Here is a 16,804-nt window from a genome sequence, read left to right as displayed (position 1 = left end):
TTTTTGTGATTTTTATATATATATATATATATATATATATATATATATTAGTTTTAGTTTTTTGTATTTTGTATTTTGATATTTCAGCCTACACTTGTTTTTATTTTTTGTGTAAGTTTCATTTTCATCTACTTTTTGTATTTTATTTTATTTATGTTTTTTAGTTTTTTAGTCTAGTTTTAGTTTGTTAACAATCACAACATACCTTTTATTCATTTTTATTTACATGATTATTTACATATTATTTACATATATTTATTTATGTCTGATTGCTTAGATATGAAATAGCACAACTCTCCTTAACCAGCTATACAATTTAATTGTACAGTTAAAAGTTACACACCCAGTTGCAAAACTCCATTAAACCTCTATATGTATGAGCAATAGTAATATTGATGTTTGAACACCACTATTTAGTTAGTTAGTTAGTATTTAGTGTCTTTCCCACCCAACCCAAGGGCACTCTGTGCATAACAAATAAAAAATGTGCATGAATAAATGCAAGAGTAATGGAGTAAAGAGTAAATCAAAAAGAAGAATGGTGAGCAAAAAGAGGAAGAACTTTATATACTCATACTTTGTTATTTGCAGTATTTATGAGGCTCAAAGGAACAGCTCACCCAAAAATGAAAACACATCATCATTTACTCACCCTCGTGTGATTCCAAAGTCGTTAGACTTTTTTTCTTCTGTTGAGGCATTTTGAAAAATGTTCACCCTGCTCTTTTTCATACAATAAATGTAAATGATGACCAAGAGCTGTCAAGCTACAAAAAGGAATAAAAGTCAGATAAAATGCAACTCTTCAAAACGACTTGTGCTATATTGCAATCCATATAACAGCTTTCATTGTATAGATAAGAACAGTTTGGACATCCATATAAATACCATCTTTTTTATTCGACAAAAAAAAAGACAGGTTTCTTACAGGTTTTGAAAGACATGATGCTGAGTAAATGATAACAGAATATATTTTATAGATATTTATTGGGTGAACTATCCTTTTAAGACATCCAGAACATAAAACTCCATTGCAAAACAAAGGGAAAAATGTCTTTGTATGATTCATTCTTCGAGTCCTACAGGCAGATTAGGCCCTAACGTTAGCATCCTCTCACTATACTGATGAGCATTCGACAGGGATTGAAGATTAGCCTGGGCTATACGTGATCTTTAGCTCCCAGGGGTGTAGAGAATATTCTGGTTGAGTTCGCAGCACAATGCTTGCTCTAGGCTTGAGTCGGATGGCTGCAATGCATTTTAGCCAGGCTGTCTCCCCAAGTCAGACTGCCTGTGAAGTCCCAGTTGTCCTATTAAACTGTCTGCTGCACACTCATTGTTTTTGAGCCTCTCTATGCAGACAAATCCCTGCCTTAAAGCTTTGGTTTCGGCAGGCCTGACTGTCGAGGGTGTGTGCCGGGGGAATGGAGGGTGTGGATGCGTGCTTCTGGCTTCTCTTGACTCGAGCTTATGAGAGGCTGTCAAAGTCTATGGATGCTAATGAGGTTCTGTCAGACTCCAGAGACTCTATTGGCTGCTATAGGATTTTAGCTCCTCTCGCTCTCGAAGAGGATAGTGTTAGTGATACCACCCGCTATGTGCGATGAGACTGATAGACAGAGAGCGATAGCTTGACGCCCACAAATCCGAAAACGAAAATAACCTTCTGTTCCCACAGTCTCGACAGATAATCGTCAAAAACAAACTCAACATGCAATCCATAATGTTGCAGATTTAACTGCAGTATATAAGGGTTTTATCAAATATTGTAAGCTTTATCATTTATTATGTCGTTTTTATATGATTTTATGACACTGACATAATTAATTTAGATTCTATTCACACAACATGGGTTTAATTCACATTTTCTCTTTTTCTTTTGTTAGCAAGCAAAGCTTTTTTTTAACGTATGCACTTATAGTGAGCATACCTCTTTTTTTTCTTCTTTTTTGATGGAGCAACAGTTGCCGTCCTGGTTCACTTGGTGCCTTAGGCATGATAAGACACCAAACGGAAAAACTATTTTTTTATGACTTTTATTGGTTCTTTGTAACAAACTTTGTAATCAAGCAGAATTGCCACTGAACTTGGCCAAGCATTTTAGTTTTATGGAAAAGAACAGGTTTTCCCCAGGAAATTTACTTTATTTGTCTTATTTATAATTTTATTTGTCTTATTTATATAATTTTTACACATTTTACAAATATTGTTTCATATTTTTGGCATTTTCTTTTATCTCCTTCCATATGAATGCATGTAAACCTTTATGTATATATAAAGTACTGAAGTCATTTTGATAATTTTGTATTCTTAAGGAAAAAGGAGAAGAATCGAGATGGGGAACTTAAGCAAAGTTTAATGGCAATTTAAAGCAATAATTTGCAGCATTTACAACTCGATAGAGACTGACTGTTTTAGACTAGAATAGGAAATTTATGTCACAGCATTTTAGACAAACGTAATTTGCCAAAGATACAAATATATACACTACCATTCAAAGGTTTAAGTTCAGTAAGATTTTTTAAACAAATAAATTAATACTTTTATTTATAACACGTTAAACTGATCGAAAGTGACAGTAAAGACATTTATAATGTTACAGATTTCAAATAAATGCTGTTCTTTTGAACTTTCTATTCATCAAAGAATCCTGAAAAATGTATCCGTTTCTACAGAAATATTAAGCAGCACATCTGTTTTCAGCATTGATGATAATAAGAACCATTAATAATATCTGAGCACCAATAATAATTGATAATAACTGGACACCAAATCACCATATTAGAATCATTTCTGAAGGATCATATGACACTGAAGACTGGAGAAATGGCTGCTGAAAATTCAGCTTTGCCATCAAAGCAATAAATTGCATTTTAAAATATATTCAAACTGAAAATAGTTGTTTTAAAATGTAATAATATTTCATATTTAATATTATGGCTTCTACTGCATTTTTGATCAAATAAATGCAGCCTTGGTGAGCGTAAGAAGTTTTTAAAAACATGAAAAAAAATCTTACTGACCCCAAATCTTTGTATTTTTATTTATTTCTAATCCACCTGGCTCCAAAATGACCCCTTTTTTCTTTCCTCCAGTCGGACAGGACGTATGACCTGAAAATTGGGCAGCCCACTGTGTCTTACTTTTTGAAACAGGCCGCCGGCATTGAAAAAGGAGCCGGAAAGACTGGTAAGCAAGACCTATTAAAGCCAGTGCAGCAGTGGCCATACATCCTTCCTTCCATCTCTCAGCAGTCTATTTGTAAATCTCGCCACCACCTTATGTTTCAGTAATGGACAGACTTCCCCCTGCAGGGTGTTTTGGTTCAGATTGAATTTTTTGACTGATGATATATTGATGATGAGCTGCCCTGGTATAGAGCTAGGCAATTACTAAGGGGAACGCTGCGGTGAAGGTGGCATGTTAAAAAAAGAGAATTATGGATTTGCTTCATTTTTGTACGTTTCACTCCACCTCAGTTATTCTTTCTTATGCGCCTTTCCCCTTCCCCTCTCTTTCCGTTACTTCTTCCCTTCACTCCATCTCCACTTCCATTTTTTTCAATCACGACCAACCATATCTCCTGCTGGTTTCTCTTTCTGTGCTACTGTGTTTCATCACCCCTCTCTTTCCCCTCCCGCCTTGTTCCTCCACTCAGGGCATGAGATCGCAGGTATGGTGACGGTGAGGGCCGTATATGAGATTGCACTGGTCAAATCACAGGATGACAGCATTAAGCTGCGAGACACCTCTATGCTGAATGTTGTCAAGAGCATCATCGGTTCAGCCAGATCCCTCGGCATCAAAGTTGTCAATGAGTGAGAGTCCTTCAAACTTCATTCTACTGCATTCCTCACAACATACAATACTTAATCAAATGTTTGGATACACCAACTCATTCTTACCATTTTTACAGAATAATAAAAAAAATGAAATAATTATGTAATAGCCAAAAATGTTCTCTCTCTCTATGTATATATATATACACACAAACACTACTAAAAGTGATCAGTAATTTTTTTAAAGAAATTAATAATTTAATTAATCAAGGATGTATTAAGTTGATTAAAAGTGATGGTCAAGACACTGTTAGTTTTGTTACAGTTTTCATAAAAAAAACATTACACAGTGATGATAATAAGAAGAACTGATTGAAGGATTGATAATAAGAAGAAATATTTCTTGAGCAGCATATTAGTATATTAGAATGATTTCTGAAGGATCATGTGATACTGAAGACTGGAGTAATGATGCTGAAAATTCAGCTTTGCATCACAGGAATAAATAATGTAAATAAAAATACATTACAATAGAAAATGGTTATTTTAAATTGTAATGATATTACTGTACTTTTGATCAAATAAATATAACATTGGTGAACAATAGTGCAGCCTTGGTAAGACTTCTTTCAAAAACATAAAAAATCTTACCAATTCCAGATTTTTGAATGGTAACTAGTATATCTCTTTAAAAACAAATCTAATTAAAATTTTTGTTTTATGACAAAAATACATGCGTGGGAATGATTTATATACAAAACTATTTTCAAGCATTTACACTTTCTTTTGTGTTTTCTGCATGTCTGGTCTCTACTGTGAGTTTTAAGCATCCATCTTTTCCTTGTATAAATATTGCAGGCATCCCACCACCTAAAGACCTTAATAAGAGATGTGAATAAATAATGGCTGAATAAATCAAGTCTTACTTCACATGCTCACCGATAATGACTTCATTTCTTGTGCTCATTTGGAATTTTATGCCATTTCTCACTGTTGAGAATTGAGTTTGATATGCAGCCTTTTAAAAATGAATCATAAAATTCATGTTTTGTATAATTAATGCCTTAATAACGCTGAGAAATTGTAAGGGATGCTGCTAGTATATTTATTGAGAATATTCATTAGAGGAGTGTTTGCTTGACAGCTACCAGAGCCTTTTCTATCCTCAGTCTCTGTGACATCAAATGTCATTGAGCCATTGAAATTTGCCAACATTTAGACAGGCAAAAAAAGCAGCCTGTTCTGTTAGCAGAGTCTTGTCTTTTCTTAAACCGAACCTCTTTAATAAATGAACCATGTCACTGAGGCATAAATGCCCAGACCCATCATTTGTGCATGAGGGAAGAGCAATGCTCGCCTTGCATTTCAATCGATCTCTAGAAATGTTTGAAATTCTAATGTAATGTAGATGTATCTGTTGATATGCCTCTAATCTCCGTCTTCTTTGTCTGTTCCCTCCTCTGTCACTCTCACGATGCTCCCCCCCTCCTCTCCTGTCATCCCTCTGTCAGCCTGTCACCAGAAGAGTACAGGGAGTTTCTCCGGGAGCGTGAGGAGAGACTGAAGGCAGAAGCCGAGGCAGCAGCCGCTGAGGCAGCAGCAGTAGTAAAGAAGAAATGAAGAGCTGCTGTGTGCTAGAGTTATTTATCAATGCAAAAGCCCCATTCATGTGGATTCGTCCTACTATTCCGGACGTGTTTTTCTAATAAAATGCTGCTCATTTGCACCCAAATGTATTAAGGTGTATTTTTTCCACTGTATCTCTCATTGTTGATACTATCCTGCCTCCTGACTTTTTTCTACCTCCCTCACTTTCTCTTTTCTTTTCTCTGCATCCTACAACCTTTTTTAGGCCTCTGAGCCACTTTCACCTACTCTTTCTCTCACATCCATTGGCTTACCCATCTCTCCTAACTAACTCTGGGTAATAATCCGGTGTTTTTTATAGCTGCCATGTCTTTGACATCTGTGCTGAAATAGATTGCCCTTTGGCAACACATTGACACAGGCTGATATGCATTGACAAATAAGGACATTTTTAATCCTCATTTAAATGGATTGGATGCACCCAAACAGTTCCTAATGGTTTTCTTGTATTAAAAAAAATGTATATGGGTTGAACACTGAACTATATTATCGACCAGAGATACCGGTATATTAAAAGTTGCACATATAGTTCAATCTTTACCTGCCTACATAAACTATACTCATGCAAAGATATATATATATTTTATATATATATATATATATATATATATATAAAACTTTATAAACTGCTGCAGCCATGACATCAAAATCTGTCAAGATTTTCCTATGGTTTTTATATTGGGACTTTTCAATTTATTAGTAAAACAAGATCTGTGGTAAATATAAATCAATGATACTTGGACGTTTTGCAAAGTAAATTACACACACCCATACTGAAAACATGATTTTTTTGAAGTAGTTATGTTTATTTTTGAAAACATATGTTTGTAATAAGTAAATACATAAGACGGTTTGGGGTGTGAGTGTGTGCAGTTTAGCACAGACCATATTTTATTCATGGATTGAAAAACCCCTTTATAAAAACCCATAGAAAAAATCTCAAGGGAACTCGAGACGAATTAGTCTTCTGGGTTTTGACGTCACAACTGCAGCACTCTATTCACATACATTAAAAGCTGTAGCTTACAGTAGTAAAAACCTTTACCTGCGTAGTCTGTGTACATACACTCTACTCACATAAAGTGATATATAGCATATGTCAGCTGCTTGATTGCTTGTATTGTCACAAAATGTAAACTATATTATCGCCCAGCTGTAATCTGATAAATGCAACCTGATAAAAGGTATGAAGTTCACCCAAAAATTAAAATCTACTGAAAATGTACTCATTCTCAGGTCATCCAAGATAGTAGTTTGTTTCTTCATCAGAACAGATTTGCAGAAATTTAGCATTACATCAGTTGCTCACCAATGGATCCTCTGCCATCAGAAGGAAAGTCCAGGCAGCTGATGAAAACATCACATAAATCCACAAGTAATCCACAATCCAGTCATAATAGTGCTTCCTCCATTGGAAAAAGTCAATGTTGTATTCTCACATCAAAATCTACCAACATATTTGTTTAGAACTGTTTTGGACTGCTTTAGCTTGCAAATGGTGCTTGATATTTCACTGGAGAAAGCAATTTTATGGGTAAAACTAAATTTTATTTAGTTGGAAGCAACAGTTAAAAATGTCTTAATGGTGGATTTGTTTCTTACAAACAGCTTTTCGATTCACAAGATGTTAATCGACTGAGTGGTGTGAATTACGTGTGGATTATTGTGATGTTTTTACCAGCTGTTTGGACTCTCATTCTGACGGCACCCATTCACTGCAGAGGATCCACTGGTGAGCAAGTGATATAATGCTAAATTTCTCCAAATCTGTTCAGATGAAGAAACTAACTCTTCCTTTAGACATTATAAACATTAACATTATGATTGCTTGACTATTGGGATACAGCTTGGGAAAGAATTCTTGGAAGTGCCAGGCTGTGTAGGCAAAGGGAAAATGTGAAATGGATTGTAATTTGGTCTGTGATGGAGTAGGCCGACTGACCCAGTGACTTCACAAGCACTGTCAAATCACTTGCCTTAAAGTCAAGTGCATTTGTGATTGTTTTCCAAACGCTTGTCGAAAGTGAATGAAGGGCAGAGATTTTTTCCCTCTGTGAGTACCACAGTAGACCCTTTGGCTCTCTCTGATTTGAACGAGATTGCAGTGTCTGCACTCTATCCAGGCTTCAGTGACAAAGTGTTCTCCATGTCGCTGACTGCAATTTCACGAGAACAGGGAAGGACGAGAGATAACATAAAGAGGATGTGATTTCTCATATGGACTCTTGCTAAAGTCATCAGAATCTGTATCTTATGCATTTGATGAAGCTTGTCAAAGTGCAGAATCTCACAAGAGCCCTGTAAGGGTTTAGAGGCAAGAGTCTTTCTCAGACACGGTCATGTGGTCATATAAGATCTGCAGTGCGTTTTTGCTATACAAATGAGATTTGGTGTTATGTAATTCAACCCCTCTTCATTATTATACACCTGTAGTGAACTCCACACTACACTGCCTCCTGAATATTGCAAAAAGTAAATAAAAGGACCCTACTTAGTAGGAAATAGAAATATAGCACAGACCTTATTCAGGGTAGCGCCATGTTTAATTTTTGACAAGAATGAAAACGAGGCTGTGAGGAGATAGAAGTACAGTAGCTATGTTTTCATGCACATTTTGAAGTATCGCATCAGAAACGAGTGATGGAAATGCCAAATTTTGAGAAAAAAATCCCTTAATTCGCAAAAAAAGTTTTTACGCTCGCTTGAGATTGTTTTTGACTTGTGCGAAAAAGAGTTAATGCTAATAACGGGAGAGGAAAAGCATTTGCCGAAAAACGTGCCCTTAAAGCACAATAAATCCACACTATCTCGAATACCGCTCCGAAACGCTATTCGAGGCTTAGTGTATCCCATCATGCATCATGTTCTGGAAATAAATCATGAGACTTTTTGCCGAGATCTCACGAGAGGTTACCGAAATCTTTCCAATGTAAGTTAAATATTAATATAATAATTAGATATTACATATAATTTGGTAGAAAAACAGTGTTTTTACGTTTTATTGGTGCAAAGATGAGTAGTGGTGATATTTATTTTGTACAACACTTTTTATCACTTAATTAGAAGCACCACAAATTAAAATTATGTCATGTTATAGGGACTACTGAACAGACATTTAGAAGTTGATTTTAAAATGCAAAGTATTTAAAATTTAAATTAAAATAAAGCTATGTAAACACTTGCATTTTTACAACACTATAAGTGTGTCCCATCAGTTAATGAAAAGTTCGACACACACTTGTGGTCTTCATGCTCACTTGAACACTTGGGCCAAATACAGGAAATACGTCATATAAGTAGTCAAGTGCAAAGACCGCAAGTGTGGGTATTTGGACAAGGCATGAGAAAATTCCCACACTTTGTGAAGAAACTCACCAAGATGGCTGACGACGGTCTGCAACGGTCTTCACGAGCTATCGCGATAAGTGATTTATTTTTTTTTTGGAATTGAAAAAAATTACAATAGAAGTAACGGGGCAAACGGACATCATCACATGAAGTTAGAAAAGCTACACAAAATTAACAGAATATGTCGTTGACAAAAAGGGAGAAAAAAATTTAATTAATGAAAAAATAGTCTCTTAAAGATAGCTTACAATAGACTCAAGATTGTTAAATATTTTAGAAGCCTTGCCATAAGTGATTTTGAGAACGTGATATCGGATTGATTCAACACATTGATTCATCACATTTTTTTTAGTTGAGGGGGCAAATACTCTAGTTCAGTTAACTTACAAACTAGTTGAGACAGTGAAAACTTAAAACATTAAGTTGAATGAACAAATTCAGAAACTGCAAGTTGTGTCAAATTTAAACAAAAATCATTGAAACAACTAAACTGCAAAATAATTTTTAAGTATAGTTTATTATATATGAAAATTATTATATTCAGTGGCTTCGCCTACTTTTCACAGGAAGTGACGATTTTGTTCTTTTTGACTCGTTGGATGGAAACGGTGCTTATTCGCAATTGTTATAATGCAAATTCCAATTTTGCACATAAATTGAATTCGCAACTTTGGATGGTTTAGTGGATTCGTATTGTAGTTTAACTAGGGTGACCATACGTCCTCTTTTCCCCGGACATGTCCTCTTTTTGGACCTAAAAAAATGCGTCTGGCCGTGATTTATTAATCGCCCAAAATGTCCGGGATTCTGCTGTTTTCTTTATCCCGCTCCCACTGACTTTCTGACAATTCTGTTTCGCTCCGCTATTTTCGTGTCCACTCCTTTAAGCAATCTATTGTGTATAATTTTGGTGCATCAGGGAGCCGCTCTCAGTATGCGGAGTATTTAAATCTCTTTTGAATGAGCGTTCGCGCTGTTTACTTTCACTTTCGATTTCGCAATCACACGCACTCTGTGTAAAGGAAGCACATCTTGCAAGATCAGATATTTGTCAGTGAGCTCAGGATCTGTTGAGCAGCAAATACTCCAGCATGGTCTTGTCAGTCGTCTCTCCTTATTCTCGACCTGTGATTCTCAAATCTGACACTCCTGCAGCTTTTGTTGGATGTAGGGTTGCCACGTCCACGTGTTTTCCACGGAATTTGGCTACTTTTAAACTGTTGCCATGGGCATGGGCGTCTCTAGGCCATTTTAGGTGGGCTATAGCCCTCCTAAAATAATTACTCAGCCCCCCTAAAAATTTTGCGATTAGCTCCATAAACTGTACACGAATACGTGATCGCCTCAGTCCCCTTTAAATTTCATATGAAAACGGCGGCAGACTTCGATCAGCTCCTCCCTGTCTTTCAGACCAAGAGACAGAGGACAAGGTGTGTGTTTATCGATAGATTGTTATAATATCTGAATCTGAGCAGTTCTTTGTCATAAATCCAGTTTACAAAATATCATGGGGGAGCAATCGGTTTTCCATCTCCTGTAAGTTTTTCCCTGCGTTCACCCCTCATCACACCACAGCTGTTTCCTCCAGCGAAAAATGTAGCCCTTAACACATATAAACACATACTATATAAAACGATCATGTTGCCATTTTTATTTGAAATTTTTACTTTTAATATAAAACATATTAATTACAGTGCATGTGGCAAAAAGGTTTGCATACTTGAGCTAAAGAAAGAGGGTTGTACTAGAACAGTAAAATTTTGTGTTTGTACAGTAAACAGGTGTGTGTGTGTGTGTGTGTGTTTGTGAGATCAGGATTCAGGAAGACTTGTATGGCTTATTCAGTACTCAAATGTTATACCTATCTATGCAGTACAGTGGAATACAATAAGTTGCAAAATGCAATAAAATGCAATAAGTTTAGTTTACGACCTTACCCTATTAATTTTATTTTATTTATATGTTTATTATTATATTTTATTATTATACCCTCATTGGGGGCTGAGCCCCCCTAAAATTAAAATCTTAGAATCGCCCCTGGCCATGGGTTCATTTTCCCAAGTGGGTTAAAGGTTTGGAATATTGCATAAATTACATTTGACTTAAATGCCTGTATTGAAATATTTTGCATTCAAGTTCAACCTGTGATAAAACTTTCATGGACTTTTTCATTAACTGTTCCCTCCTGGTGGAATGAAGCGGAGTTTAATCATTTTTAAGAAACGGCTGAAAATACATATCTTTCATCTTCATTTGACTCTAGCACTCTTTATTCTAATGCTAATTCTAATTTTATCTGCTTGTTTTTTTAATTAAATAAACGACCTTATTTATTATAAATAATGACCTTCTAACATAAACAAGCATTGTCTTTTTTTCTGTTCTATTGACTTGTTTTATTTTCATTTAAAAATGAGCTTCTAACACTAGCATTCCATATTCTTTGTCTATTCTTTCTACTTGTTTTCTTTTTATTATTCTAAAAACAAAACAAGCAAACAAACAAAATAAAACCTTGCTACCTATAGTATTGTGTTTAGGCGAAACCCTGCCTCCTTCACCCGCCCACTAGGAAACATTTTTGGAATATATATATTTTTGGAAAAATAAAATATGGTCACCCTAAGTTTAACAACATGCCAGTTGTTCAGCTTATCTTTCCACAGAAGCTTCCAGTAGACAAAACTCCATAAAACAGTTTTTTAAGTGTTTAAATATACACGATCTAGTGACTTGCAGTCGTAAACATTGTAGTCTACACAGCCTCGTTTTCATCCGCGTAGATTTCAATATGGCGTCTTTCCTGACTAAAGTCTATTTCCTCTCATTTTATAGTAAATATAAGTGTGGAATTGCCTGAGTCATAAAAAAATTAGCAAGTCTTGTGCATATTAACTGTAGCCAGAGTCCGTGCACGAGTGTGCTACACCGCCATGATGAGTACTATCCATAATGAATGTTTATTTGCCGTCTGAACTACATGTAAAATTATAACGAGAATTTGCTTGTTGAATCTGAATGTGTACATCTGAACAATTTTCTTAGAAATACCAAACATTAGAAGAAGTTTGCTCCACATAAGCTGAATTGATGCTGAGATGCAATTTGAGCTGGAAGATAACGTCTGCTCCACTTCAAAGAACTGCAGAAGAGGATGAGTGTAACCGAATGGGCAGCAATTTGAAGATGAAGACACTCAAGTGGAGACTTCATCGATAAGACTTTCCAGGTTAGTTGAATGCTAAAATGAGACCTCCAATTTATTTATAAGACTGAGGTAGGTTAGAATACATATCATTATTCTGAATGCATAGGCTAATGGATTCTTTCTTGTTTTCCTATTTATGTGGGGGGAAACTCTGAAAACACCAACAAAACGGGTTATATTATTAATTTGGTTTGTTTCATTAAAAAAATGAAAATAAAACTGCTAATTTAAGTAGTTTTAATTAGTAGTTTGATTAAGTCACCTCTGAATCAGTTCTAATACCTATTTACCCTCTTGTGTACTGTAGCCTACCTTTTGCATTTCTCTCAGCGTTTTTTATTAGTCCACTTTTGTAAACTCAGCATGAATCTGAATCTTTACATTGAAACGGGTTTCATTCCGGTATTTCCATATTGTTTTTAATATTAGTTAAGCTTTGTTTCCACTGGGTTTCTCACTGGAGATTGAATAATACTTTCAGGTAACACTTTACAATAAGGTCCCTTTAGTTAATGTTAGTTAATTTATTAACTAACAATGAGCCATACACTTGTTACAGTAGCCTTATTTATTCTTTGTCAGCATTAGTTGATAAAATTACTATTGTTCAATGTTAGTTCATGTTATCTCAGGTCCTTTAAATAATATTAAATATATCATTTTTTATTTTAATAACGTATTAGTACATGTTGAAATTAACATAAACTGAAATTAATAAATGCTTTAGAAGTATTTTTCACTGCTACTTCATGATAACTGTAGTTAATTGATTTGAATAAGTGGAACGTTATTGTAAAGTAATACCTGCTTCCTTAATTACTAGATCTGAGCGCCTATTTTAGGCTAATTGAATTTTTTGGACTTTTCATAAAATTGCAATTTAATTCACAGAAGGCTCCTTGAATGTCCACATGGTGGCACTGCATCTTTAAAGACTGTTTGCAGGTTGCTAACAGACGCAGATAATCATCCTTTGGTGAGTGTAACTCCCTCCTCTCTTCTACATCCTGGATGGAGTGTGCTTTGCATATTACTGCGAGCTAAATGTGAGTCTTTAGCCTGACAATCCAGCTAGATATGTGTCCCTATGAGCATATAATTTTTAAACAGTCGTAACTAGATGCTTTTGTCTAAAATCTGAGACACATTTCTCTTCTGACCTTGGCTTCTGACTGATCATCTTCGAGCCCCAGTGAGTGGCTTTGCTTTGATGTGAACTAACCTTTGTCAGCCGCCTCTACCAACTTCAAAAGTCTTTCTGCATAATGAATGCAGTCAGTTACATAGCTGTTACATTGATGTTTGATAAATCATGCCACCCCACGGCTGATGTGCTGTAATGAATTTCATGTTACATGTCATGTCACAATCGAAAATAGACATATGAAACGAAGTCACTCTCCTATACGTTTACATTGGTCTAGTTTTGGTCTAGAAAAAGTGTTAGATAGAATACTAATCTCTTCCACTTTCTAATGTGTGTCCACGAGGGGGCATCAGTTTTAGTTTATTTTATATTTTATATAATTTATATTTTATTATATATACCACTACAAATATTTTCTCTGTTTGCTATATGTACAAACACACGGATTCCTAAATGCTTTCTCTCTCTCTCATCCATCTATCTATCTATCTATCTATAAATAAAATAAACAACATTTTGAACAAAAAGCTGAAAAAAGACTATTAATTTAATTCAGAATGATAATCAAAACGTAGATAAAGTCCATCAATACCCCAAAGCTTGACAGTCATTATTTCCTCTTCATTGGTTGACATTTTATTCCATAATGTTACATAGTTTTGATGCTGTTTTATGTCTGATGATCGTGTTAGAATACATGTGGACGCATCTGTTGTTTCGGTTTCTTCTTCACTTGTGTTTTTTGGAAATTCTGTACAGAAGATGTGTACTAGCACCCCCTACAGTATAACAATGAAAACACGGATTCTAGGAGCACAATTATAGCTAAAATATATTTAGACTTTTTCTAAGTATAAGTCAAGTATACTTAAATGTCATTTTAAGTATATTTCTGAGAAGTAAATAAAGCCCATTTCTGAGAAGTACATAAAAAGTAGACTAAAAGTATACTTTCCTATTTTTAGTTTAATAGAAGTATACTAATAGCACACTTGAATAAACTTCTTTTTCGTAAGGGTAGTGGCTGTTCAATTTTTTTTTTTTTTTACACTGAGATTCAACATTAGACAAACATTATTTGTATTTCAGATGTATGATGTGTATATCATCATACATTTGTTTTTAACCATACATCTAAGAATAGTACTTTGTAGAAATACATTTAGGAAATGCATCTAAGAATAGTACTTTGTAGAAATACATTTAGGAAATACATCTAAGAATAGTCATTTCCACAGATAGAAAAGAACAGAAAACAACTATGTTCAGTGATCTTTCTGTACATCATAAGCATTGAATGGTGAAAATAAAATCAGTCATATGGGGTGTAATATAGTTAACCAATTTCCCCCATTTTTCTAGTTCATGGTTAACAAATGCTGTTATCCTAATTTTAGTATGCTATATTCTTAGGATTACTACATAGATGCATTCTATTTGACGCCAGATGGTGTGAGAGAGCCAATCTGGGTTTCTGCAACACTGCTTAGTCTCAATAAACTGCAAAGGGGGAGCAATAAGAGGCTAGAACAAAATGTTCACATGCTGACACACAGCTCTGTTCTACTCTTTTATGACAGATGGTTACTATACTTATGATGCTTGATTATATTTAAGCTCCCCAAGGTGCATTGTGTCTAAAAATAGAAGTAAAAGAGGGAGAGAGAGAAAAGAGTTAGAGGAGATTGTGCTTTACCTAAAAGAGCTAGAATTGGGAGGAGGCTTTGAATCACATCTTTTGGTGACTTAACATCGGTTGCTGTAATTGGCTGACTGGCCCTTGTGCGTTAAATTCATTAGCATAGCAACACAGCTCTCCTCTCTCTCACACACACACTCTCTCTCTCCTTATTGGGAAGGATGCTGTGAGGAAAGGGAGGAGTGGACTAAAATTGGTGCCCCTGAGCAGGAAAGCCCATATATGGAATCTGATAATGCTGTCATGCGACGTCAAAATAGCAGGTACATTGAGTGTGGGCTGAGAGAAAAAGGGGGGGGGCTACGTGCGTGTGGCATTCAGTACGTGAGTGCGTCAGAACGGGAAGCTGGCAGTCTGTGAGAGAGCCTCTATGTCAAGTGTGTGCGTCAGTCTGAGTCAGATAGCGTCTCATCACGAGTGTGCGTCAGTGCTGTTGCTGAGCAGTCTGCGCTCCGGGGAAAGAGTGAGGAGAACACTCTGAAAAGAAGGGATACAGCGACAAGGGGGATGGAGTAATGGGAGCGAGGAAAGGACAGTGGTTAGCAAAAGGGAAGGCATTAGGAGGAATTAGAATCCGACACATGAGTACTTTTAAGTGCACTTTAATATAAATGCCTCTGTTTTGACGACCAAATACACTTATCAGCGACACAAAAGAACACTGATCCACAATGTCCATTCTTCATAAATAGCATATGTCAATTATGTTTTCATCTCATATGATAGAAATGTCTCTGATATGTACAGACCGTTGTTTGTACAAATGTACAAATGATTACAATCTTTAACCGTTCCGCATCATGCCTAACTAGAGGCACGTGCACCAAGCACCCTGTAAATCAGCATACATACAATAAAATACGTATTTTTAAACTTAGCATGTAAATAGCTAGAACATAGGAATCAATCCTTTACTTGACCGTAGACAACTCTACGTTAGCATGTCGACACCATGGGAATAGAATCATTCTCAACCCGTGTCGATTAGTAACTGAATATAAATAGAACCCCATCCATAATTTCTCACTCATTTTTTAAAACAAAACTTTGCTTTGTTTTTTAACCCCTCTCAAAAAAGAAGAATCGATCATTCACACAGTCATTGTCACCACTCCACACCGCAGACAGCAAAGTTACGATGTCACCGTGGTATTCACTGAATAAAGGTGCTGTTTTCTTAGGTCTGCAAACTCTTCATGTGCCAGGCACACAAAAGTTTCAGCAGATTGCAAGCATTACAAATATTGATGCTGCAAAAGTCCAGTGCAATTCCTTCTAGCCATGTCCATCGGCGTAGCCGGTCGAATGGATTCGTTACTCCATCACTCAGCAGTAGCTAGAAATAAGTCCAGTAATGTCCGTGCATGCAAAGCCATGCACAATATTTTGTCCCTCTTCCTGGCAGCTTCCCCTGCAGCTTGTGTCCACCGGCCAGTAGGAGAACGATGTGAAAACTTGACTTGTCTTGCACACAAAGTGGAATTTGTTCACATTTGTACATCACATTGAAACACATTTGAAATGATATGTCCAAGAATTGCATTCACAAACTCAAAGCCCAGTGTAGTCTGAATTATGTAATTTATATTATTGTGTCTAACATTATATTTACTGAGCTGGAAGATTGGAGAGTAAAGGGAATCAGCTGTGGGAAACATGCTGATATTGATACTTTTAGAAACTGGTCACTTTTTGAAATACCAAATATTTATCTATTATGTGAATACTTTCCACACATTGGGCTTTGTGTGTGTGATGCTGGATGACAAGCATTGAGCTATAAGCTATCTGTTGTTTCTTACTGAAAGGTTAATCTTTTTTCATGTCCTCAAAGTTCACAACTGAGTTTTTTCACTACAAGTGAATACAAATGCAAGTCTGTAAGTCGGTTTACACTTACAAAGTCAGAGCTGTAACTCTCACTCATATAAGCTCATGTTACATTATAGCAGAAATGATAAATTGATCTCTTGTTT

General features: G+C 35.7%; 1 protein-coding gene across 3 annotated transcripts in view; it reads left to right on the top strand.

The window, feature by feature from the left end:
• The window catches only part of LOC107661409 (39S ribosomal protein L11, mitochondrial-like), a 32,189-nt gene extending 26,251 nt beyond the window's left edge, over nt 1–5,938 (top strand). For 2 of the 3 annotated variants that reach the window (XM_016450976.1, XM_016450975.1), the window contains 3 exons: nt 3,096–3,189; nt 3,659–3,818; nt 5,291–5,938. In XM_016450976.1, coding sequence (XP_016306462.1) covers nt 3,096–3,189; nt 3,659–3,818; nt 5,291–5,399 — 363 coding nt within the window. In that variant the 3' untranslated portion in view covers nt 5,400–5,938. The remainder of the gene's footprint in view (nt 1–3,095; nt 3,190–3,658; nt 3,819–5,290) is intronic. The other variant, XM_016450974.1, reaches the window with a different exon arrangement.
• The last annotated feature ends 10,866 nt before the right edge of the window (nt 5,939–16,804 follow it).

The sequence above is a fragment of the Sinocyclocheilus anshuiensis genome, unplaced genomic scaffold (assembly GCF_001515605.1).
Source record: "Sinocyclocheilus anshuiensis isolate Anshui unplaced genomic scaffold, SAMN03320099.WGS_v1.1 scaffold635, whole genome shotgun sequence".
Taxonomy (NCBI): Eukaryota; Metazoa; Chordata; class Actinopteri; order Cypriniformes; family Cyprinidae; genus Sinocyclocheilus; species Sinocyclocheilus anshuiensis.
Note: the sequence above shows the minus strand (reverse complement) of the source record. Positions and strands in the feature narration are given on the sequence as shown.